Source organism: Dunckerocampus dactyliophorus, chromosome 17, assembly GCF_027744805.1.
Source record: "Dunckerocampus dactyliophorus isolate RoL2022-P2 chromosome 17, RoL_Ddac_1.1, whole genome shotgun sequence".
Taxonomy (NCBI): Eukaryota; Metazoa; Chordata; class Actinopteri; order Syngnathiformes; family Syngnathidae; genus Dunckerocampus; species Dunckerocampus dactyliophorus.
In genome coordinates this window covers 21,956,258-21,980,587 of record NC_072835.1, presented here as the reverse complement: position 1 = coordinate 21,980,587, position 24,330 = coordinate 21,956,258, and the positions used below count along the sequence as shown (strand labels likewise).

General features: G+C 41.6%; 2 protein-coding genes and 1 long non-coding RNA gene across 3 annotated transcripts; 2 read left to right on the top strand and 1 right to left on the bottom strand.

Annotated features, from left to right (window-relative positions):
- Positions 1–4,707: 4,707 nt before the first annotated feature.
- Positions 4,708–7,192, top strand: LOC129170344 (neuropeptide FF receptor 2-like). Its single transcript, XM_054757775.1, has 3 exons — positions 4,708–5,011; positions 5,836–5,935; positions 6,070–7,192. The coding sequence occupies exons 1-3, from the start codon at positions 4,708–4,710 to the stop codon at positions 6,953–6,955; spliced, it is 1,290 nt and encodes a 429-aa protein (XP_054613750.1). The 3' UTR covers positions 6,956–7,192.
- A 247-nt stretch (positions 7,193–7,439) lies between these two features.
- Positions 7,440–22,086, bottom strand: LOC129170241 (probable global transcription activator SNF2L2). The gene is made up of 6 exons (XM_054757580.1): positions 21,955–22,086; positions 17,651–17,868; positions 17,460–17,565; positions 16,518–16,619; positions 14,871–15,000; positions 7,440–14,778 (listed from the first exon to the last, which is right to left on the bottom strand). The coding sequence occupies exons 1-6, from the start codon at positions 22,054–22,056 to the stop codon at positions 14,654–14,656; spliced, it is 783 nt and encodes a 260-aa protein (XP_054613555.1). The 5' UTR covers positions 22,057–22,086; the 3' UTR covers positions 7,440–14,653.
- Positions 12,614–18,784, top strand: LOC129170242 (uncharacterized). Its single transcript, XR_008566550.1, has 3 exons — positions 12,614–12,961; positions 13,112–13,192; positions 17,476–18,784. It is a non-coding gene; the product is annotated as an uncharacterized LOC129170242 (long non-coding RNA).
- Positions 22,087–24,330: the final 2,244 nt, after the last annotated feature.

The following is a 24,330-nucleotide window of genomic DNA, read 5'->3' as shown; positions in this document are numbered from 1 at the left end:
TCCGATGTGTACAAAAGCGCGAGTCTTTGTCGGAGTCGCCAAATCGTCTTTGATATTTACAAAAAAAAATCCATTTGTTGAAAAAAAAAATGTATGATGGCTTAATCAGTTACGAATAGTTTTTCGATCGTGAAGAAAAATGTGGGTTAAATTTGCACGCATGCCTACGTTTGAGTTGACTTGAAACTGTCTTTGAAGAATGCAAATCGTCTTTGAATTTTACACAAATGTGTATCATGAAAACAATAAATTCACTTTAAAGCTAACAAAAACGTGCTAGCCTAATTGAAGACACAAAAAACACGTACCGGTGGGTGTGCTTGTTCTCTTATGGATTGGCTTTTTATGGTTCGATTCATATGCAGGCTGAGCCTGGCCCTTTAAGAAGAATTACATTGTGGGAAGTTGAGTGTTGTAGTTTTATGCTTTAGCACATGGTGGCGGCGTCTCTCCATTTTCTCTCTGTTTGCACCGCCCATTGTCTTCTGCGTCCTGATTGGCTGTAGAACATTGTCAATAAATGTCCTTCGTGCCGTCTCTTTCTGTGGCCTCGGTTAGCAAACTAGCTAACCGTGTAAGCTGCTTGCTGACCGCCAAAACTGTAAACAATAGAAGAAACCAGCCGCGTGTGACTCTGAATGCTGTATGGTTGCACGTTTTCTCCCCGACGAAACCCACAATGTTGACCAAACATTCCGCACCCATGAAGCAGAGGAAGCCAGACATCACCCAAAGAGTTGGACTTCTGGAGATGCTGAGGGAAGGCAGAAGTTATGCGGCTGTCGGGCGCCCTTACGGAATACTGCACATGAATCTTCGATTCATAGAGGACGAGGAGGAGGAGGCCCACGCCAGGTGGCTCCTCCCGCTCTATATTCCGGTTCTCCTGACCTCCGTAGCGGCACACCAGCTGCTCTGAGCATGTGTCCGACTATAGTACACTTTGCTGGGCCACAGCAGGTGGCTCCCTCCACTCTATACTGTGGTTGTCCTGATAGTAGTGAGGTGGTAGGAGTCATGTCATGACATTTGATTAGGACAAATCAACAGGTAGGCTACAGTTGGTCCTAATTTGTTCCCGTCCTTCTTGCCTCCAGGTGGGCACAAACTGCAGTTTAATCAAAATTTTTAAAAAAGTAGATATCGGTACCACATGGGTCTTAAGAAACACATTAGTTATTGGTACTGGTTTGAAACCAAAAGATATTGTGCATCTGTACAATAAACGTATGTACAGTATTCACATTCATGTCTGTGTGATTGACAGGTGATCAGAACATGTCATGATAGCACACTTGTCCACCCTCTCGTTTCCCCAGGAATCTCCTGTATTTCCTTCTTTCCCGTCGAACTCCCGTTTAAATACTTTCCCGTAAAATTCCCAAATTTTAACTCATCATTTCTTCATTTTTTCCCTCATTTTCCAAAAAAATGCCTCTTATTTCCAAATGCGCATGCTGAAAGGTGTGCCTACCAGCGCCCACAAAGCACCCTTGAACCACCAGAGGAGCCTTGACATCCGGCTGATCCAGGGTCGGTGAGTGTGTCCGCTATACATCCAGCATGTACATCTATTCTATACAGTCCAGACACAAACGCACCATGTTGACACCCCGCCTCCAGGCGTGTTCCTGGCGCTCCACACAGCATCAGCTGCTCACTCCCCCCTGCTGGGATTCTGTGCATCATCGGCCTGTGGTGGCAGTGGCACTCTCTGTGACCGCTGTGGGATGCTGGTTGGACAGGAGACCACCTCACCAGAACTCACTGACTGAAGAGGACGAGACGCACTGCCAGGTCAGCGCTTTCATGTCACTACCTGATGATGGAAATGACCCTTCTAATCTTGTCCCTGTATCATCTCATTTTAGATGTGTATGAATGCAAGTGAAGATACTGGCTTTGTATCCGTAGGGATGACAATGTTATTGTTCTAGGATGCATAAAAGCCTTTTACAGCACACTTTAAATTGATCAATTGTAATTGTTTTGCTGTAAATGAGCAGCAATCATACGCTATCGTGTTAACTGGAAAGCAAGTTTCCCTGTGTGTCGTAATAGTATCCACGATACAAGCGAAAACTTGGTTAGCGTCATTAACTCATTCCGGAATGTGCAACTCCAAACAAAACCGGTATAAATTTTAACACAAAACCCGTTTTTGTAGTTTCGCAATTACAGTTTTACATGCCAAACCAATTTCAAATGCATATAAATGAGGAATAAAAGGGATGAATGAACATTTAAGGTTACTTTTACCTCCACTGAAGACGTGATTCTTGATGTTAGCACGTTTTTTCATTAACGTCACAAATTTACGCCACTTTTTGCTTAGGTTCACACACATTTTCAGCGTACATCACGGCACGCGTCTTGCTTGTTATTAATACACTGCGTGAATCCAACTGTCTTCTTAAAGGAAAAGTGCACTTTTTATTCTTACCTGAGACATGAGCACACGTCTTTATCTTCTCTCTTCTGCGTTTTAAAAAGATATAAATACAGCTAAAAAGAAGCAGCTAAGAATGCACGTAACGGGACACACTTATTCCACCCATAAAGCCTTCTGAAAAAAACTCCAAAAAGCGCCAACAATGCTCCGTTTATACATAATGTGACCTACTTATTAACCAAGCTACAGCAACATTGTTATTATTATATCAAAAATTCTGCACCAATTCTTCTTCTTTTTATTCTCTGTTTTTCAGCCACTTCCACAGGACACATTTTTCAACTTATTACAAATATTTCAACACAAAAATGTTCCACTTATTCACGCAAAGTGTGCTCTCTTTTCTCCATGTTTCTAAAATTTCCACATTTCCCAAAATTATAACGTTTCCACAAAATGTTCCCATTCGAAATGAATGGGCCATTTTTCAAACATCCACAGTTGCTACATTTTTCGATGAATTTAAAACATTCCAATTATGAAAACGTTCCACTAACTAAGCACTTCAAAGTTCACTATTTTAGACACTCAAAAAATTCCCACTTTTTCCATATTTTCAAATTTTCCGGAACCCAAATTGTTATTTTTCTAAGAAAAGTTTCACAGTCTACATTTCTCAACTGATTCAAGCCATTCCAACATCAAACTGTTCAACACTTTAAGGACATTAATTCTATCTATTTTTCAAATTTAAAAAAGTAAAATTTGGTAAAAGTCTCGTTTTTCGTAACACCAGTTCCCTTTATGAAGATGCTACTATTTCCACATCTCTCATCTGATTCACCTCATTCCAACATCAAACCATTCAACAAAGTCAGGACAATCATGCTAGGAGCCACAGTACGAAAAATTCCACATTTTTGCAAAATTTAAAATGTTTCCTAATGCTGCTTTGTTTCAATGGGCTTCTTCCAATGGACGGCCGATTCAATTTGTCAACCAAGTCCAGCCATTCCAACGTCAAACTGTTCAACACGTTCACGACATTCAGACTCCCAATATTTATATTGAACAAAAATTCCAAATTTTCCCAAAACTCACCTTTTTCGCTAAAACTAATTACCTGCTACTACTGCCACATTTCCTGTGCTCTTAAAGTTTGTTTGTTTTTTTAAAATCACAAAACGTCTTAGCTTCTAACAGGGAAGCTATCCTGCTAGCATGGCAACCCCAACCGGAAGTAGCCCGTCTATGACGTCATCAGGCGTTGACTGTCAAAAACACGTATTTATAGTTTTACATGCATAAAACAATTGCAAATGCGTATAAATGAGGAATGAAATTGATAAAAGAACATTTAAGGTTATCTTTACCTTCACCTTCACTGAAGACGTGATTCATGATTGAGTAATCCCAAAGACACAATGTAGCAGCGAGACACCACACTTACACCATTTTCCTGTTTCGCCATGAGTTATTTCTTGAGTTTAATCGTTTTTTCTCACCTCAGTAACCCAAAATGGAGCCAAAGAAAGTTTTAAGTTGCAGCATTTTGATACAGAAGGTGAAAAACACGATGGAATTGAACGGAATTCAAGAAATAACTCCATGACAAAACAGAAAGTCCGTGTGGTGTCTCGCTGCCACATCGTGTCTTGGGAACACTCATCAAGAATAACATCTTCAATGAAGGCAAAAGTAACTTTAAATGTTCATTTATCAATTTCATTCCTCATTTGCATTTAGAATTGTTTTATAAATGTAAAACTATAATAAAAGTTTGTTTTGAGAGTCAGCCGCCGATGACATCTTACACTGGCTAGCTGACTTCATTTTGTTAGTATGCTTGTTTTGTGATAAAAAAAAAAGACGAATGCTATATTGTACTCTAACCGGAAAATGTGCGTAAACCAAGGCAAAATTTGGGTGTAACTTTTCCATGTTAATGGAAAACTAGGCTAACCGAGGTTCCACTGGAGTATTATGCCAACACTTGATCATAACTTGATAAAAGGCTCATACAGTGCATATCAATAAATACATGGATTCAAACTGTGATGTAACCACTGTGGTGGGGAAACTTTCCAATACTTACTTGCAGACTCGTCAACAGGAAGGTTTGTTGCTGAGCAATACTGTCCCCTAGTGGTATTTTATGGGAATAAATACAATACAGGGATAAATGCGTGGCACCAATTCTGGGGCCTTCAACCTTTGGAGGTTCTGCCAAAATTTAAACAAACAGTTCACGTCACATCACTGACAGTGTCCGCCAAAAGTCCCATTTCTCATATTACATTGAACAGGTGTAGACCATGGACCAGAACCTCAGCGCCACCAACCAGTCCTGGGCCGCACAGGAGCCCCCGTGGGGCCGGGGGGACATCACCTACGTGGACCTGTACCTTCACAAGCCGTCGGTGGCGGCCGTGTTCACCGCTTCCTACCTGCTGATCTTCCTGATGTGCATGCTGGGTAACGGCGTGGTGTGCTTCATCGTGCTGCGCAGCAGGAACATGCGCACCGTCACCAACATCTTCATCCTCAACCTGGCCATCAGCGACCTGCTGGTGGGCATCTTCTGCATGCCCACCACACTGGTGGACAACATTATCACAGGTGGGGGGACACACATGTACTGCTGAAGTTTTTTAGTCGACATGATCACTTATTTTTAAACTTTAATGATGGAAGAACATTAAAATAACTTGTTTTTACAATTTTATGACAGTTACAAAATTCATAAACCTAACTTATTTTTACGCTTTTATGGCAATAATGTTCAAAAGCTGACCTATTTTTGCACTTTTGACAGTAAAAAACGCTGACTTATTTTGAATGCTTTCACGACAGTTAATAAAGTTAAAATGACAACTTATTTTGCTAACTAATTTTTACACTTTTATGACAGTTAAGAATGTTAAAACGGTAATTAGAATTATTACCTGTACAGTGAAGCTCATCACAAAACAGATCATTCAAAAATATATCATTCTCATAAAAAAGCAAATTAAAACGGCAACAATAATAATAACAATAATAAAAATATATTTTATTTCATAATTTATTTCATTATTATTATTTCATTGCATTATTGAACTGAATAATTTACAATTAGTAATGATAATAATAATAAACAAACATAGGTAATAAACAAAAAACAAAACAAACAAATATTTGAGTATAATTACTATTTACGTACTTTACTGCAATTGGCCCGCCCCTTACACCTGCCCGAAGACAGCTGGGATAGGCTCCAGCATACCTAGTGAGGACAAGCGGTACAGGAAATGGATGGATAAAGTATTTGTTTAATTTAGTTTTTTTATTCATTATTTAGTATTAGTATTTATTTTTGCACCGCTTTGAAACATGTTTAGTTTTTTTGATAGATGTTTTTTTTAAGTATTCTTTCTTGAAAATGTCCTTTTCGTGTCCTGCAGGATGGCCTTTTGACAACATAGTGTGCAAACTAAGCGGGATGGTCCAAGGAATCTCAGTGTCGGCATCCGTCTTCACGCTGGTGGCCATTGCTGTTGACAGGTCAGTTGTTTATGATCATTATTGTTATTATCCTGCTGAATCAGTGCTGCATCATCATGCTAAAGTTGAAACAAGTCAAAAACTCATGGTGGTAGACCACAACCGTGGATTGAAAGGATTTGGATTATGTTCAGATTCCGCTGCATCGTCTACCCGTTCAAGCAGAAGCTGACCATTGCCACCTCCAAGCTCATCATTGTGGTCATCTGGGTCCTGGCCGTGTCCGTCATGTGCCCCTCCGGCGTCATGCTGCAGGTCACCAAGGAGCCCACCGTTCGCATCGTCCTGCGACGCGACAATGACACCCGCCCCTTCAACTGGTGCCGGGAAAACTGGCCCAGTCAGGCCATGCGGAAGCTCTACACCACCGTGCTCTTTGTCACCATCTACCTGGCCCCGCTCAGCCTCATCGTTGTCATGTACGCCCGCATCGGCCTGGCGCTCTTCAAAAGCACCATCCCCGCCCTGAGGGGTAGCGGGATCGGACCCGTCAAGGGTGGCGTCGGCAGCAATAAGGCCAACGTGGAGGCTCGGCAGGCCATCCCCAAGAAGAAGAAGAGGGTGATCATGATGCTGTTGGTGGTGGCGCTGCTCTTTGTGTTATCCTGGCTGCCGCTGTGGACCCTGATGATGCTGAGTGACTATGCCAGCCTGAACGAGTACCAGCACCGCGTGGTCAACATCTACCTGTACCCTCTGGCGCACTGGCTGGCCTTCTTCAACAGCAGCGTCAACCCCATCATCTACGGCTTCTTCAACGAGAACTTCCGCAGGGGCTTCAAGGCCGCCTTTAAATTCCAGCTGTGCTCCGCCATAACCGAGCACCAGAGGAGCTTTTCGCACCGTGCCCGGGGGAATGCCATCCTCCCGATCCAGCCGGCCACCCTGGGGAGAGCAGGGTCGGGACCGAGGGCCGGGGCGGTGAGGAGCGAGAGGGGCTTGAGTCAGGAAGCCACGAGGTGCGACACCAGAGATCAGGACCTGATCGTGGAGGATCTGGAGAAGATTTCTCAGATTTAGACCAAGACCTAAACCATTACGCTCATAGATTAGAAACACTTAGAACCTCTAGTCATCTTACACAAACAGACAATTAGTGATGTGATTGACTGCAGCTGACAGTTTCTCTTTGGCAGCATAAAGAATGCTTGACAACATTGACATATGAATACCGGTTATGGAATGGATGACACAGGCCACCATTAAGTTTCCAGTGTGGCCTTCCTAAAGCCCCAAACCCAACAGTATACAACCTTTGTGGACTATGCTTAAGGTGGACTGAAGAAGAGTGGGCTAATACCACCCAGAATCCTGCCAGAGGCTTGTTGATGGCTCCAAAAAGCACCTAGTCGAGGTAAAACTAGAAAAGGGACCTTTAAACAAGTATTACTGGTATATACAGTCAAACCTCAGTTTTCATATGCCCCATTTGCACGATTCGTTTTTTGTAGAAATGTTTTGCTAAACCTTTGCCTCGGTATTTGTGCAATATTGCAGGTAACAAAGTCATCCAGTTGCCCCGTACTATGTGGTTCCGCAAAATCGAGGGCCCAGGCAAAGCACCCTGCGCCTTGCTGACTTCCTAGCTGTGCATTTATTTGACTTTTTTTACTGAGCGCGACTGCGACTTTCTAGGTATATACGGGTCATTACGGTAATCATAGGGACTACAACACAGCAGCTCCTGGAAGACGAGGCTTTGATACAAGGCAGGCCTGTGTACAGAGCAGCTGGAGCTCGTGGGATGGAGAGGGACAACGTTCTGCAGAAAAGTGGTCCATTATAATTATTTGTTTTTGTGTTTGTTGCTTTTTTGCTGTGTATTTGCTTGACTGCAAAACGGAGGCCATCTGGGAAGTAAACAAGGAGGGACGTTCACATGCTCTTGATATTCAGTGTGTTATAGTTCATACTGTCAGTCCTTTATTCATGTACATGCTGGGTGTCTCATTCATTAAAAACCCATCAAATTCTATTCTGTTTTTTGAAGTGGTTTGTTATTAGAACATTTCCAGCATGCTGTCATGCAAAGCAACCTCCACGTTAAATGAATACATTCAATAAATAATAAAGAATATTATACTTATAATATTATTAGATACTGTAAATACAATATTGTATAATAAGAAAATGTACTCAGTGGTCCTTGAGTCCACCCCTGGTGTGGACTGTCTTGAGTCCACAGGATAAGCAGTAGAAAATGGATGGATGCATTTCTCAAACTTTTTTCAGAACCCACAGACCACTTCTTCTGTACATTCCAAAAACAACAGACCTCTGTACAACTCCAATAGTCAGGAAGGAACCCTCACAGCTTGGAGAAACTGAGCAACAATTCCAAGGGAAACACGGTCCACAAGTAGATCAAGAGTGCGTAATCCTGGTTACCCTTGTTTCCTTGACTCCTTGGCCATGTTTTTTGAAGTTTTTACCACATTTCCTTACACTCTGTTGTCTGTTTCTAACACATCATATAATATATGATATTAATGATGAAACGTCCAGACGGAATGTCTTTTCTGTCACTCGTCAATCCTGCTATTGAAGCAACAATAGTTTTTGTGTTCATGTCACAGGACTTTACATTTCAATATGGGACAAAAACAGTATCTTTAGACCAATTTCTGATGGGTTCCCACCCCCAAAAAGTGAATTAATAAACTGCAAAAAAAGAAAGAAAAAAAACGCAATAATCCAACAGCAGGGGTGTCCAACGTCCAGTCTGGGGGCTGTTTGCTGTCCACGGTACATTTTTCCAAAATAAATAAAAAATATATATATAATAGTAATACTTTTAAAATATTACAAAATTTAAATGATTAAAAAACAAATACTATACAAGTATAAACGTAAAAATGAAATATAACCGACAATATGTAAGAAGAAAAATAAGCATGTCTTCAACTACTGTCAGTGGATTTTTGCATTTTAATAAACAAAAAGGGGAATATGAAGGTGGCTCCCTGCACCTTCCAAACTGGGAAGAGTAAGGAGGAAGAAAAACATGTTGAATTAGCAAAACAAACAAACCTTAGCGTCAGGGTGTCCAGCATCAGGCAGAGGGGGGCACCGGTGCATATTTCAATAATAAAATCAGACCATTACGACAGAGAATTAGGTCTATGCTGGAGAAAAAACAAAAATTCTACCAGAAAAAGTTGAATAACCTGCACTGGATTGGTGTTGAATAAAGAAAAGGTGAAGAATATCATTCAGATATTGGTGTTTACAGTCACCGTGACAAAGGTCTTGCTATAATATGCCAAGTGCTATACAACAGGGTTCCTCAGGGGGGAAGTGCACGGACATGGTGCCTGTGTTTTTCAATTCCCAAACGTGAAGAGCAATTACAGGCGGGCACCACAACACACCTATTATCCATTAAAGAGCTCAGTCCTTCGGGGGACGGCGCAGAGGATTGTCTTCCCCCGCAGATTAAAGGAGACGCTAATCTGCCAAAAGCCATTAGAGCTTTGTTCACCTCCAGCGCTCTGCCATTAGCTTTAAGTCACAGCCCAGCTGTTTAATGGAAGACTACAGCAACGCACTCATCATGTGTGAGAGAGGCTTGAGGAAGGATATATCAATCAAAATAACATCATCTGTTTCCTTCGCAGGTGTACAACTAAATCACATAGACCTCCTCTTCTCACGCTTGTCTTGTGGACACACTACTGATTGCTGATGCAATTACAGCCACTTCGAATACTTTGATTACCTTCATTTCAGCATAAATATTTGTAAAAACATGATTTTTTTTTTTTACTTCCTTCCATTGCATTTACATTATCACTCAAAAATGGCAATTGTATTTTTTTTTTTATCATATTTACAATATGCAGATGGCTGATGAAAAACAAGCTACAGACACAGAGCCGGGTGGCCCATTAGGCAAATAGGCAGATGCTAAGGGTGCCGTGGCCTCCAAGGTGCGTCACTAAATAGGGAAAACATTTGGAAAAGCTCTCTTTTACGGCCAATTAATATTACAAAAAATGATGACAAAGAAGTCTCATCATTTTTGTACATAGTTTTGTTGTATATGGGTATTTTATATAACTTGATGGCATAAACAAACTATGGTATTTTGGATGCTAAACAAGCGGGAGAACACAAGCCAAGGCAAAGTCTGGTGTTTTATAGCAACACGGTCCAAAGAAAAGCTAAAGAAAAGAAATGGCTTTTACAAACTTGAAATGCTTTTTTTTCTTATTATTTTAATAAAGAGAGCCAAATTGGTCATTCACAAACACAAAACAATACAAGCTAACTAACGTCGGCAGCCATGTTTTCTCTTGATGGTTGACTGAAGTAAGTGATGTGTTGATTGAGTTGATGTAATTTCACCAGTAATTCATTTCTCAGATATGTATGTATTTGTTGTCATGTGCACTTTTTATGAGCAGTCTTTTATTTTATTTGCATTTATTTGAACGTTGACGTCACGGTGACATCATTTCCTGTCATTCTGGCGGGCTCCTCTTCTTCAGTCGTCTTCTGGAACTGCTCAGGTAGGTCAGTCGGTGGGGCTAATGTTTTGCTGTGTTAAAAATAACATTTCATAGCACTGTGTGCTTTTTGTATTATGTACAGAGCTTAAATAAAACTCAGGAAAGTCACTGCTGTTAATGAAGCTTTGACGAGTTTTCGTTTTTCATGCGGTGTTCTTCCCTAAGAGGGAATGACGTCACTGGGCAATTTGTATGTTGTGCACAGGTATGTGGGCTCCCTCTTTTAGTTGTATAAAATGTATAACTAGTTAGCTCACTTAAAGGGGTAGTTCGTTTTTTTTTGGCATGAAGCTGTATGACATCCCCATCAGCGGTGTCGTCCATTAGCGACTTACCCCGCACTTAGTCTCCTAAATGCAGTTCCGGTCGGATTTTGGTGGTGAAGAACGTAGTTGCTCTTAGTTGCTGGAGACATTTAAGTGAAGAGTTTGGTTCTCCAAACAATATGCGTTCGAAAGAGTAATACATTTGCGTCACAAAAATGCCTAATCGGACTTTTTGCCATAATCCTGCGCACTATGGCCTGTCCATTGATGTGTATGTGATGGACACACACGGTAATACCACTCTTCTTCATCGACGCATTTTTGTGAGTCAAACGTATTACTCTTTTGAACCCATATTGTTTTGAGAAGCCAAACTCTATACTTAAATGTCCCCAGCAACTAAGTGGAACTACGTTCTTCGTCACAGAAATCTGACCAGAACTGGACCAAGTCGCTGTTAATGGACTACACTGCTGATGGGGATTTCATACAATTTCATGTCAAATACTCCAAACTATCCCTTTAAAGCCGTGGCCATCTCTTGTGTCCCTGCAATTTAGCTGTAGCTTGGTGAATATGCAGGTCACATTATGTAAATGGAGCGTTGTTGGCGCTTTTTGGAGATTTTTTTCGGAAGGCTTTATAGGCGGAATAGCTGCTTCCCATCACGTGCATTCTTAGCTGCCTCTTTTTAGCTGTTTTTATATCTTTAGACGCACAGAAAAGAGAGACGTGTGTTCATGTCTCACATAAGGATTTTGTGGATGATGGGCAAAATAAAAACAAAAAAGTGCACTTTTCCTTTAACAATAAGCAATGTCAAACATCACAATGTAAACAAAGAAGGAGTGTAAAAACAAGGTGACTGTATGCGTATACAGTGGAACCTTGCTTAGCATGTTTTTCAGTTAAAGTTGAAAATTTAATTTTCAGTATATGGCCCCCTGCAACATGGCATGCAAATATTCCGCCTCCATCACGCGACTTGGCCATGGCATCCGAGCTCCCCATATGGCACATTTTCATCTGCCGCTCCCCGATTGACATCATTAATGACAGATGTGTGGGCAGAGTGACACCGACACAGACTGCCTTAACATTTGATGAACGGTCAATAGCCAACAGTCAACAACATGACGTGTCCTCCATGACTACCACACATTCAGGAGGAGGTTTCTAGCCGTAGGAAACACAGTTTCTTATGTACTTTTGGATTTGTCTTTGGTGCTGATAGAATATATGATGACCAAGCAGGGTGAAGGTTTTGACAAAATGTATTTGGAAATGTACGTTTGCAGGGATTGTCTCAACAATGACGCCCTCCGTTCACACGTTCATGCGATGGACCATCGTAGCAATTATTGCTAAGGTGGTTTTATTCACATTACTTCATCAAAGGCGGATCTGCTACAAATTCACATTCAGAGTCCTAAAAAACATTTATTTATTTGCTTCCTCCTTTTAAAAAAACAAAACAAAAACAACTTCCTCCTGTGCTTGCACACATTGATGCTCCACTATTATGCGCAGTTTGGACAAAAGTATTGAGAAACACCTCTGTCATTTTGGGGAGCCATGCACCGTTTTTGAGCATACTTAAAGACATCTTAAATGACATATAAACACATATTTACACACTTAAGATGATTTTTACTTTACACATGAAAATAAATGGTGTTATGTTATTTAAAAAAGCATATTGTCATATTGTAAGTACAATGAATCACTTTTATTAAATTTTTCGACTGTAGGGAAGGAAATAGTAATAATGTCCACCAAAATCAAGCATTTGGAAACACCCCTCAATCTTATGCTTATGTTTGTGAGAACAAGCTACATTGCAAAAAGTGAAATATAAGGACAATTAAGAGCTGACATTAAAGTAAAAAATGCTTATTTTGGACTAACACATTTTTTCCTACTAATGTACTGCGATGTGTATACACTATAACTTAAAATAAGCAAAATAACCTCAAATTATGCCTTGCCAAAGTGCTTGAAAGTTCTGCTGGCAGATTGTTCATCTTATTTTAAGATGTGTAACTAAAATTTGAATGACTATTACTTAAGATAAGAATACGCGTCTAAAAAAATATCTTGTTAGTCAAAAATCTATTTTTGCAGCTTTTCTGTTCCAAGTTCACAAAGCAACGTCCATCAAGGCGTGCTTGGATGAGTCTGGTGAGGAAAAAGTCCATCAAACACCTTTGGGATCCAACATCAGTGACCTATGACGGTCAGGGAGGCAGGTGAGGCATGATAACATAAAATAAATATTAATATTCGTTCATGAAGCCGTGTTATACATGTGTTTTCTCTATGATTCCAATGTTGTTGTTTTTTTTAACATTGTCTAATGTAAAAATCACTGAATTTGCACATTTTCTGATCAAATACAGGGGAGAAACGTGAGATGACCGACGCCTATGAAGCATTTATTGTACATAGTGCCTTCCTACAGCCTGTGTAATGTCTTTCAGGTAAGCGTGACATCATTATTTTTGGTAATCGGGCAAAAAAAAAAAAAGAAATGTCATACGGTGAGGCGTACGTGAGCTGGCAGATGCTTGTCGCTGCCGTCTTTCTACAGGGAGACTTTTAAAACTAAGACAACGAGGAGGACTTTTACAACAAAGTAACAGAGACTTTCCTGAAGAAGGATAGGCGCATGGACTTTGTAGACAACGTAGTATTTCAAAACAACATTTTTACCTCAAGAGAATTATCCCCTTAATGAGTAACCTGTATTAACACTGATTTGAGCACAGGAATTTAAAGTTGTAAAAAATAAGCCCCCCAAATGAGTTAGCGCCTCACCAGCCGTGAACCTCACCACACCACACTTATATGACATCACACATGGACATACATTCCCACAGAAACCACCCTAAAGTTTTCCCAGTCGATGTAGTTTGAATAGATGTCAATACTTTTTGTCCAGAATTTATGGAAAAAAACCCGCCAAAGGATCCAGTGTCTCATCAGCCATGAACCTCACCGCACAACACTGCTATGATGTCACACATGGACACAAATTGCCACAGAAACCACCCTAAAGTCTTCCCAGTTGAATAGTTGGAATGGATGTCAATACTTTTGTCCAGAATTTATGAAAAAACAAACACTCCAAAGGAGTCAGTGCCTCACCAGCCATGAACCTCATCGCATGCACACAATTCCCACAGAAACCACCCAAAAGTCTTCCCAGTGGAATAGTTGGAATGGGTCTCAATCATTTTTGTCCAGAATTTATGATAAGAAAAACCTCCAAAGGAGCCAGTGCCTCATCAGCCATGAAGCTCACCGCACAACACTGCTATGATGTCACACACGGACACAGATTCCCACAGAAACCACCTTAAAGTCTTCTGAGTCTAGTTGTTAAAATGTTGTCTCAATACTTTTGTCCAGAATTCAACATTGAAACCTTCCCCCCAAAGGAGTCAGTGCCTCACCAGCCATGAACCTCACCGCATGTACACAAATTCCCACAGAAACAGTCCAAAAGTCAGTTGAGTAGTGAGACTCCATACTTTTATCCAGAATTTATGAAAAAAATAAACTCCAAAGGAGTCAGTGCCTCACCAGCTATGAACCTCATCGCCCCAGATGGACACAAATCCCACAGAAAGGTCTTCCCAGTCAAGTTTTACCATGTGTCTCAATACTTTTGTCCCCATAGTGAAACATGCTTAGCAAACGTACAGTATGAGGGCCTTTGATACAAATATATAATGGTTAAAAACAGCTTTTTACATCATATCTGAGGGAGAAATGAAAGAAACAGAGTCAGATGAATGGTAAACAACAATTATAGTGTCTGAAAGCACAGCCACGTGACTTATTAGAGCCGATGAGTCATTCCAAACACGTCCCTCAAGGAAACAAGAATGTTGACAAGAGACTGAAGAGAGAACAGAAGACGGCTACAAAATAAGAGTTCACCCTTCGTCCTTGGAGGTGTTTTCCTCCACACCCTGGTCTTGGTACAGCGGCAGCATCTTGGCCGTGAGATTGCGACTCCTCTCCTCGTTATCCGCCTTGACAAGCGACGCCGCTCGGAGCTCTTTGCAGAGAGATAATGGAAAGCTGACGATCCTCGGAATGAGGGCTTTCTGTCGATAGCTGTCATGCTCATCGTTTACTGGTCCACTTTACCTGCTGGCGTCACAGCTTGGCGGCCTTCGCTTCCGCTCACGGCGACCGTTTGTTTGGGCTCATCGTCGGTGACGATTCGCAGCCTGGCGCTCTCGAAAACAGACTTGATGACGATGGAGTCCTCGTAGATCTGCCGGGGCAAATAGAGAGTATGTCTTTATTTAGGGTATGGATGTGTTTGTCTTTCTGTGAGGCCCTATTTAGACCTTTTCAAGGTCCCCTATGAAGCAAACTTAATTTTTCAATGATGTTCTAACAGGAATACACTTCTGATCAAAATTTGAAGACCAGTTGAAAAATGGCAAGAATGTACATTTTGCACTGTTGGATCTTTAAGGTTCTAAGTACAACTTCAAAATGCAGAGAGAAGAAATGGGAGTGAGACAAAAATTATTTATTAATCATTACAATTAGCGTAAGCAGTTTATTGCAAACAAGCATTAAAGTGAAGTAGGCTGTTCATCAGCTGATCAAAACTTTAAGACCATGCTAGATGCCAGTGTCTCCAGGAAGCTAGTGGGAATGTTGCTCCAGGTGGTGAAGATGGCTTCACGGGGAGCATCCACTGTCTGAAGCTCATGTCCATTTTTGTAAACCTCTGCCAGGGCTTTGAAGCTAAATTTACCAATGAAAGTACCACAGTCACCGCAACTTCCTCAAACTGCGGTGACGGCCGAGGGTCAAACAGGACGTGCGCACATTAGACGCGCGTCATGTACAGTATTTGTGTGTAAAGTGAACGGATGCGTACGGAAGTGATGCGCATGCGCAGAAAACACGTCGCACTCTGTACTCTGTGTTTTTACGAAAGTAAACATGACCGATCGTTGCAGTCTGGGCGCATTTGTCGCAATTTCAATAATTTTCTGCACCTGGAGTCAACAATTTCTTAACTCATTCAATCCCAGCCATTTTTCAAAAGACAACGGCCATTTTAGACTATTTTGACTGATCTTTCAAGGCACACAGAATTTTGTGTCCTATGGCTATAAACATGGAACCTACCAAAAGAAAGATGGACTCCCATCTTCCATCAGAAAAAAAAGTTTGTTTCTTGTTTCTACCTTTTTCCGTTCTTTAGTAATCAGCAGCAGAACATAGGTAAGCTTCAGGAAAATATCAGTTCCTGACTAGAAAAGGGACAAAGCCAGCTTTTTGTGAAAAGATACATTTCACTTTCACTTTGACACAAACCTTTTGCTTTTGTGACCGCTCAAATATTGAAACGACTATACCAACATATATATGTATAAAAAGGGGGTTTTACATGAAAATAACAATTTATTTACAAATATAACACCATGAACTATTTACAATTTTCACATTTGGAACTGTACAATGTGTGAGAATTTCCATACGATGCGTAGCCTTCTGCACGCTACACTCCTCCACGCTGTCTCACTTCCTCCTTCCTGTCATGTAGTCTTTCTCATTTCAAATGTACTTCAGCCACCTTGTGGCCACTTTCATGGCTTAAAATTGCTTTGAAGTGAAATCTGGTAGTATGGAGTTGCATCATCACCTCTTTTTGCCTCTCGTGCAAAAGCACTGAACCATAAGTCATTTATTTCCTGTTTCTATTTATGAGCGTGTGCAACAAATGTGAGCAGAGGCAAGACAGAAAACTTGGAATGTTTCACACTTTACCTGAGATCCTTCCAGGTTGTAGGTCTGGGCATTGTGACACAGCAGGAAAATATCCTTCTCCAGGTCTCCGACGCTTCTGTACTTGTGATTGCGCACACGTTCCTGCGAGGAACAAGCAGCAGTTTTTAAATGAAAGGTCCCCGATTATGCAAAAGTGACCTTTTTATGATGTTGTAACAGAAATAAGAGCCTGTTTATGAGCACCAAATGTGAGAAAAATCTATTGTCTCCCTCACTTGTGAGAGAAGAGGTGCTGAAATGCTTGCTTCTGAAGTGGAGCGTTCGGGGCAGGCTCCACTACACACCTTAAAATAAACCCCAGGACTATTTGTCAGCAAACTCAGAGCCACCCCTACCTACCCGCATAACATGCGCAAGGGGGCGCATTCTCTGCAAATGGCAAAGAATGCACATGACAAAAAAAAAAAAAAAAAGTAATCTGAAAACACACACGTTGCCACAGTGATCCACAGCTCACCTGTCAGTGCCTGGTGGTACAGCTGCTGCCTAGTAAGGCACAGGGCGGGGGGTTGAGCCCAGCCCAGAACAGTCAAAAAATAATAAGAATTCTGTTAAAAATTCAGTTTAACACAGACGTGGGAGCCGCAAGTGTGATCATTGTATTTTTTTCTTCAGCAAATAAACTAACCTAGCATGATGTTGCTGTTAAAATGTGAGTAACGCACATACAGTAGCTATGCTAGCATTGCTAATGTTTGTGTCCTCCTGTCCCACTCATTAAAGTTAGATGTTTGTACGTGATATACAGTATGGCATCCATTAAGCTAGATATATATTCAGTTTTGGCTAGCAATGCAAAATTTAGTAATCGAGTAAGAAGCTAAACAGTAACGTAAACATGGCAACACTAGCTTGGCTGTAGAATTGATAGCCAATTTTTCTGTTGTGTAAATTCTGTTATCTTCATCTGAATGAAGTTACCCTGATCCTTCTGAAGTCCACAGGCTTCCGGATCAGCTCGTAGTACTCCGGCGCCTCCTTTCTGGAGGGAAGCTGGACAAAGCCTTTGCTGATCTGTCGACCCACCCTGCAAAGACAAAACACGCTCAGAAGCCATCGACCACACAACTTGCTCACACAGCCACCATCAAGGCACGTGACCATGTCCTCACCCGTCCTTGTAGTTGACCACCATGTCCACCAGGGTGCTCATTTGCCGGGTGAGCTCGGGTGGATTCGGCGGCAGCTTCTCGGCCGGCGGCCGCCCTCGCTTCCGCTTGACCTTTTCTCCAGTTTCCTGCGCCGCCTGGAGCTCCTTGTCTCCGTGCTCGCCTTTACGCTTCTTCTGACCGCCGTCCTCCTCCATCTCCTCCTTCCCTCCCGCTTGAGGCTGCGGTGAGACCAAACAAACTAACGAGCAACCCCAGGAGATAACAAGGTCGTTTTAGGGAAACTCATTTGTGTCTTTGTTATCCTCATGCTCATTGTTATGCTGCTTAATGGCAGCTTAATCACTTAGAAGGTTCCAAATCAATCAAAGGACACAATGCCATTTCAAAGCACTACTAAGCATCCATTCACATTGCTCTGAGGTTATCCCTTTGCTGCTCACAGTCACTAGGGGGCATATGTGCAAAATATCCGCTGATCAGATGTATAAACTAATGTTCCATATTTCATTGCTTCCATCAAACAAATAAAATGCTTGCACCGTTAAAAAAAAAAAAAAACAACAGTGTTCCAAATTCATAAATATAATCCAAGGGTAGAGAAATTGTATGGCAAAACAACTACATCGGCATCAACTAATCGGTGACAAAAAATAAACAAATAAATAATAAAAAAGCTATGTAATCAAAGATTCATTCATGAATTTTCTATGCCGCTTAATCCTCATTAGTCCTTGGTAATTGTCATTAGAACCGCTAGCGGTATGCTGGAGCATATCCCATCTGACTTTGGGCGGGAGGCGGGATACACCCTGGACTGGTCGCCAGCCAGTTGCACTGCTAATTAAAGACTCATTCTTTCATTTATTTTTTTCTATTTACTGTAATCTCTCACCACTTTGCGCTTCATATTTCGTGGCTTTACTATCACGATTTTTCAAAAATATATTAAACTGCAACGTTTGAAGCACAAAGTGGCGAGCGATGTAGTTTTGTGGTTGAGTACAGCCTATTAGGAAAAAGAAATGCATATTTAAGCGAATTGTATATTTTTGCCTAAATTAAGCCTTTTGAAGTATAAAAATGGCAAAATGAAGTGAAATACAAATATAAGGCATTGAGAAGACACACTCAAAGATGTTGTGATGGTATGTAGTATTCTACAGTGGTCACTAGCTGTCAGTAATGTTTGGTGAGACACACAAGCACCAGACTTTTTTTTTTTTTTTTTTTTAAATGTATTTTTATTATTAATTAATTAATTTAGCAGGCCCCCATCCACACTGTAAACCGTGTGGACCGGGCACTGCTTCCCCACTCTGATGCGTTGAATGGCTTGTCAGAACCTCTTCGAGGCTGACCAAAAATTGTGCTCCATGGCCTCATTAAAATCCTCACACACCCGAGTTTTTGCCTCGACAAACGCCAAAGCTGCGTGTCGCTTGGCCTGCCGGTAGCTGTCAGCTGCTTCAAGAGCCCACAAGCCATTCATGCACTTTCTTCAGCTTGACGGCAGCCCTAACTTCTGGTGTCCACCATCGGGTTCGGGGTTTACCGCCACTACTGGCACTGACTACCTTGCGGCCACAGCTCCGATCAGCTGCCTCAGCAATGGAGGCGCGGAATACGGCCCATTGGGACTCAATATCCCGGTCCACCCCTGGTGAAGCTCTGCCAGAGGTGAGAGTTGAAGACTTGACGAACGGGAGCGTTTGGGTCTACCAGGTCTGTCCAGCATCCTCCCCCACCATCTAATCCAACTGATCACCAGGTGATGATCAGTTGACACCACCGTCCCTCTGTCATTGCCCACATGGACATTGAAGTCTCCCCGTAGAACTATGGAGTCACCAGCAGGGGTGCTCTGTAGCACCCCTTTGATAGACTGTCAATAAAGCTTGGTACTCTGAGCTGCTGTTTGGCGCGTACGCACAAATGACAGTCAGGATCTTTTCCCCAAACCGAAGGCGTAGGGAAGTGACCCTCTCATTCACCGAGGTTGACTCCAACACAGAAGCACCGACCTGGGGGGTCTATTAATAAACCACTACTCTGGCAACTCCAGACTAGAACAAGGTCCAGCCCCTCTCGAGGAGGTTGGTTTGAGAACCCAAACTGGTGACGTGAGTCAGACTCTTGTTGGAATGTCTCAACCTCTCGCACAAGTTCGGGCTTCTTCCACACAAGAGAAGTGATATTACACGTCCCAAGAACTAGGTTTTGCTGCTGAAGACCAGGTCGGGCTGGGCCTGGCCGGAGCCTGGACAACCAGGCGGTCACCTGCAAGCCCCTCCCCCGGACCTGGCTCCAGGGTGAGGCCCTGGTGTCCCACATCCAGGCAAGGTACGGTCCCTCATCTCGGTGTTTCTCATAGGGTATGAGGTATTTAAAGATGAACATGAAAAAGTTCAAACTTTGCGCTCCAAATGTATTTATTGTCATTCTCAATTAATTTTTCCGAGATAAATCCAACTTTGTGGCATTTTGATGACTATGGTTTTAATTTAAACAATATGAGTGCACTTTATCTATTAAAAAAATATTAAAATTCCTCTAATCCCCTCACCATTGCAAAGATCCCCTCCCCACACTATTCAAGCCCGAACCCTGTAATCAAGGCTTGCTATTTTGTGGTTCTGTCTTTGGCGGAGATAATTTGGAATAATAACGGTGGCTTTTGTGTTGGAGTGACATACTGTATGTGTTTTTATTATTCATACAATGTCAGCCCTGCATGCATAGGCTGGAACTGCGCTGCCGTCTGCTACACATTTTTTTTCTATCAACACTTTTAACCTAGATGCTTACTGAGGAGGGGCGAAAACTTTCACAAAAGGAAGACGGATACAGATATAGTCGTCAAAAAAGCCGCATCTGGCTCCCTAGCCATAGATTCCTGGCAAGAGCATAAAGAGACTACAATACATTCTGATGAGGATCGACAACTATGATCACATCATCCTTGTTCTGAAATCTTTTCATTGGCTTCCCGTCCCACTTAGAATAGAATACAAGGTCTCCATCCTCAACCATCAGTGCATTCTTGGACATGCCCCCCAATACTTTAAGGCACTCCTCACACCCCAGACTTCCTTACCCCCCCTCCGGTCTGCAACCAAAACACCCTTCAAGCCCCCAGAACCAAGCGACCGGGCCTTCTCTGCCGCGTCTCCAAGGCTGTGGAAAGCCCTCCCTGACCACCTAAGGGCCCCACAGACTGTAGAGGTTTTTAAACAAGACCTAAAAACCCGTTGTTTAAAAAAAGCATTTAAAAAAAATATTTTGTGTATAGGTTTAGTTTTCATTTGATTTTATAAAAATACTCGTGTTTTGTTTTTAACCTCATTTTGTCACTCTGCAGCACTTTGAGATTTCAAAAATGTAAAGTGCAATATAAATTGTTTTTTTTTCCTACCCCAGCCCTAACCCTTATTTAACCCGCCTTCCCTGTGTCTCAGCAGTTTAAGATAGTTTGTTCACTTCCTGTGTTTAACATGTTCACATATTATTTCCTAAATGGAGAAATAATGTTTGTTTTTGGCAGTGCGTGGCTTGTTGGTCGCATTCAGGACAAAACACAGCACTTCACTTTTTCTCTCATTTGCCGCCATTTTTTGCACGAAAGCATGCTGCTCGCCTTTCTGCATCCTAATTATTTTTTTAACCCCGCCATGGCTGGACACTGCAGCCTCCGCGTTTTTCCCGCCGACGCAATTAGAGAGCAGAAAATTTGCGAGGAATGCAATGAATTTGCAAGACCTGGCATTCTGCAGGAGGAAACCGCCCGCAGCAGAGCAGCAAGCTATGGAGAGCCCGGAGAGGAAATGGAGAAGGGTGTGCGCTCCAATCCAAACAGAATACTGATGCATCAATCAAAGTGGGCGCACGGCAGCAGCATAGTGCATGCCATTGTTCCATGCTAGCTTGTCAAGGGCAAGGATGACGGCATGCTGAGATGCTGGTAGACTCATGCAGGACAGAATGCACGCCGAGGAAAAGCAGACGTGTGCTTTGAAAGCCCCGCTGCTGAGGCTGTGGGGGGTGGGGTGGGGGCTTGCAGCATCACCCCGGAGGGACGGCGGCGTAATCCTCCAAGATGCCGGCGTGTGCATGCCATGCGACGGGAGACTAATCTGAGCAAGATTCCCGCTCATCAACACACACCTACACTCCCACTCTCTCACTCTCTCTCTCTCTCTCTCTCTCCCTCTCTCTCTCTCACACACACACACACACGCGCGCACGCTTCCATCCATCCCCATGCCATGTGGAATCCGGAATGTAAGACATGCTGCAGGATTGTTTACCTGAGCGCAATCTGCAGGCGGCGGGCTAGCAGGATCGACTGCAGCAGCAGTGGGGGAGAGAATTAGCAAGCCAGCATAGCGGCGAGCTGCTAGTCTCTTCATCAGCTGATCGCTCAACAAGCGGAGCCCAGAAGGGGGGAGAATTAAAGAAAAAAAAAAAAAAAAAAAAAAGAAAAAAAAGCGCTATGTTTTCATATACAAATCATTGCGGGGGACACAGTCAGACGCCGTCTCTTGTCCGTCTCTTTCCCGACTACGGAAGGCCCGGAGCTTGTCTGCCTCTGCATGCTTTTAACATCCACTGCTGCCAGACTTTTTTTTTTTTTTTTGCACCCTTCCTACCCTCCCGTTAAAGGTCCATTTTTTTTATTTGAGCTCAGCTGAGTAATGGTGCAACTTGCAGCCATGACGGTTACACGAGCGGACAGAATCCTAAAGCGCATAAATACAGACTCGCCTTCAAGCCAACACGACACGGAAACATCCCAGAGTCGTAACAATGGAGGCACAGGCACATCTGGTTTCTGTTAGTCAATTAGACGGATTTTTCCATCCTGTGCACAATGCTGTGGGGAAACCAAAAGCGCGTTGAAACCTCAGAAGGGAAGACAAGGTTAGAAGATGCACTGTACAAGACAGTCAAACCTGGCGGCCGGTGTTTGGAATTTCGTGGGATTTGGAAAGAAATCCCATTGAACACGTGTTGAACAAGAAACCGCACCGCTTCCAAGCATAGCAGCTAAAATTAGCACCCAGCCAAGCCTAGCCAAGGCCTTGTAGATGGTACTCTTATAACCCGCCTGCAACTTCACGCCAAGTTCTCCACGTTAAACCCACTGAACCCCCCACAAACCGATGATATCTTAATGCAGGGGTTTCAGCAAAGCCCACATCGTGAGAAATGAAAGGATGCAACTTTGCCACTTTGATATTTATAGAAAATGTGATATTTATAGAAAAAAAATCCATCTCAACTTTCTGATATGCAGTAGGTGAAAAAGCCTAATGTTAATGTTGTTAGTATCAACCTTGGTCTTTGTTCTTTTTTTCCCCATTTTTGCTGTTTTTTTTTTTATTTTCCAAATATTTTAACTTTCTTCTCAAATAATCTTACAGTATATAAAAAAAGAAATTAAAATATAAAATCTCATATTTTGACTTACTCCTGTAATATTGTAACTTTTTCCCCACCCTAATTGTTAAATTATTTTTATTATTTTGTTTTGTTTGTTTCTCATATTAAAACTTTTAGAAAATTCTTTTTTTTTCTTTAAGATTTCATCTCTATGCAACTAAAAGTGAAGTTATTTTTCATCTTAATATCTTAAGTTTATTCTCATAAAATTGCGACTTTATTTTTCTCGTAAGAATGACTTTTTTTCTCTTGAATATTTTGCCTTAAATCTTGTAAAATTACAGCTGTTTTAAAAAAAATATTATTTTCCAACTATTTAAACTTTCTTCTTGTAAACTTTTTTACGTAATTATGACTTATTTTTAATATTTATTTTTTTTCTCGGAACTAATGACTTTTTACAGAACTAATTCCCCAAAAATGACAAATATACTTGTTTTGCTTGTTTTTCATAATATTACGAAAATAAATAACGTCTTTCTTTTAATATTTCAACTTAATGCTACTAAAATGCTTTCCTATCTCATAATTATGACTTTCTCGTAATTGACTTTTTATTTCATAATTATGACTTTTCATTTTGTAATTTTGACTTTTTACCTCATCAGTTTGTCTTTCTTATCTCATAATTATGACTTTCTCATAATTTTGATTTGTTTTATCTCATTTTTCAGACTTCTGATCGTGTAATTTTGACTTTTGATCTCATAATTAGGACATATTCTCATAATTTAGATGTTTTATCTCATATTTAAGACTTTTTATTTCATAAGTCTGACTTACATTTGGGATATGTTTTTTCCATTCAGTGGCAGAAGCGGGATTCCATACGATAGGGAACACTGACTCGCCAAAAATGAGAAATTCTAAAAAAGCAGACTTCGCCACATGTCCTACAGACATGAGAGCTGTAAGCTCGATTATTTAGTTTGTCTTTAGTGAATATGCTAACTGAGCATGATGTTGCTGTTAAAATGTGAGTGTCATGTTAGCACTGTAGCGCACACAGCTATGCTAGTGTTGCTAACATTTGTGTGGATGTGATATGTGGCATCTGTCAGGTTGGACAAGTGCAGAGTAAGTGTACATGTAAAAAGTGGATAAAGTACACGGTAACGCTTCTTGGGAGGCATGTGGACAAACACAGCTCATTAGCATTAAAGCTACACACACAAAAAACGCACTAAAAGCACTTTCAAACAGCCATCTCCAGTCTATGGGTGAAAATGCAGATAGTAGAC

Bases quoted from the DNA above. Each gene is read 5' to 3' on its own strand.
- LOC129170344 (XM_054757775.1), top strand. From the start codon at position 4,708: ATGGACCAGAACCTCAGCGCCACCAACCAGTCCTGGGCCGCACAGGAG. The intron at 5,012-5,835 runs GTGGGGGGACAC...CGTGTCCTGCAG, and splicing joins GGTGGACAACATTATCACAG to GATGGCCTTTTGACAACATA. The intron at 5,936-6,069 runs GTCAGTTGTTTA...GATTATGTTCAG, and splicing joins GTGGCCATTGCTGTTGACAG to ATTCCGCTGCATCGTCTACC.
- LOC129170241 (XM_054757580.1), bottom strand. From the start codon at position 22,056: ATGAAGAGACTAGCAGCTCGCCGCTATGCTGGCTTGCTAATTCTCTCC. The intron at 17,566-17,650 runs GTGAGGACATGG...TTGTCTTTGCAG, and splicing joins GTGGTCAACTACAAGGACGG to GGTGGGTCGACAGATCAGCA. The intron at 15,001-16,517 runs GTAAAGTGTGAA...TTGCCCCGGCAG, and splicing joins ACAACCTGGAAGGATCTCAG to ATCTACGAGGACTCCATCGT.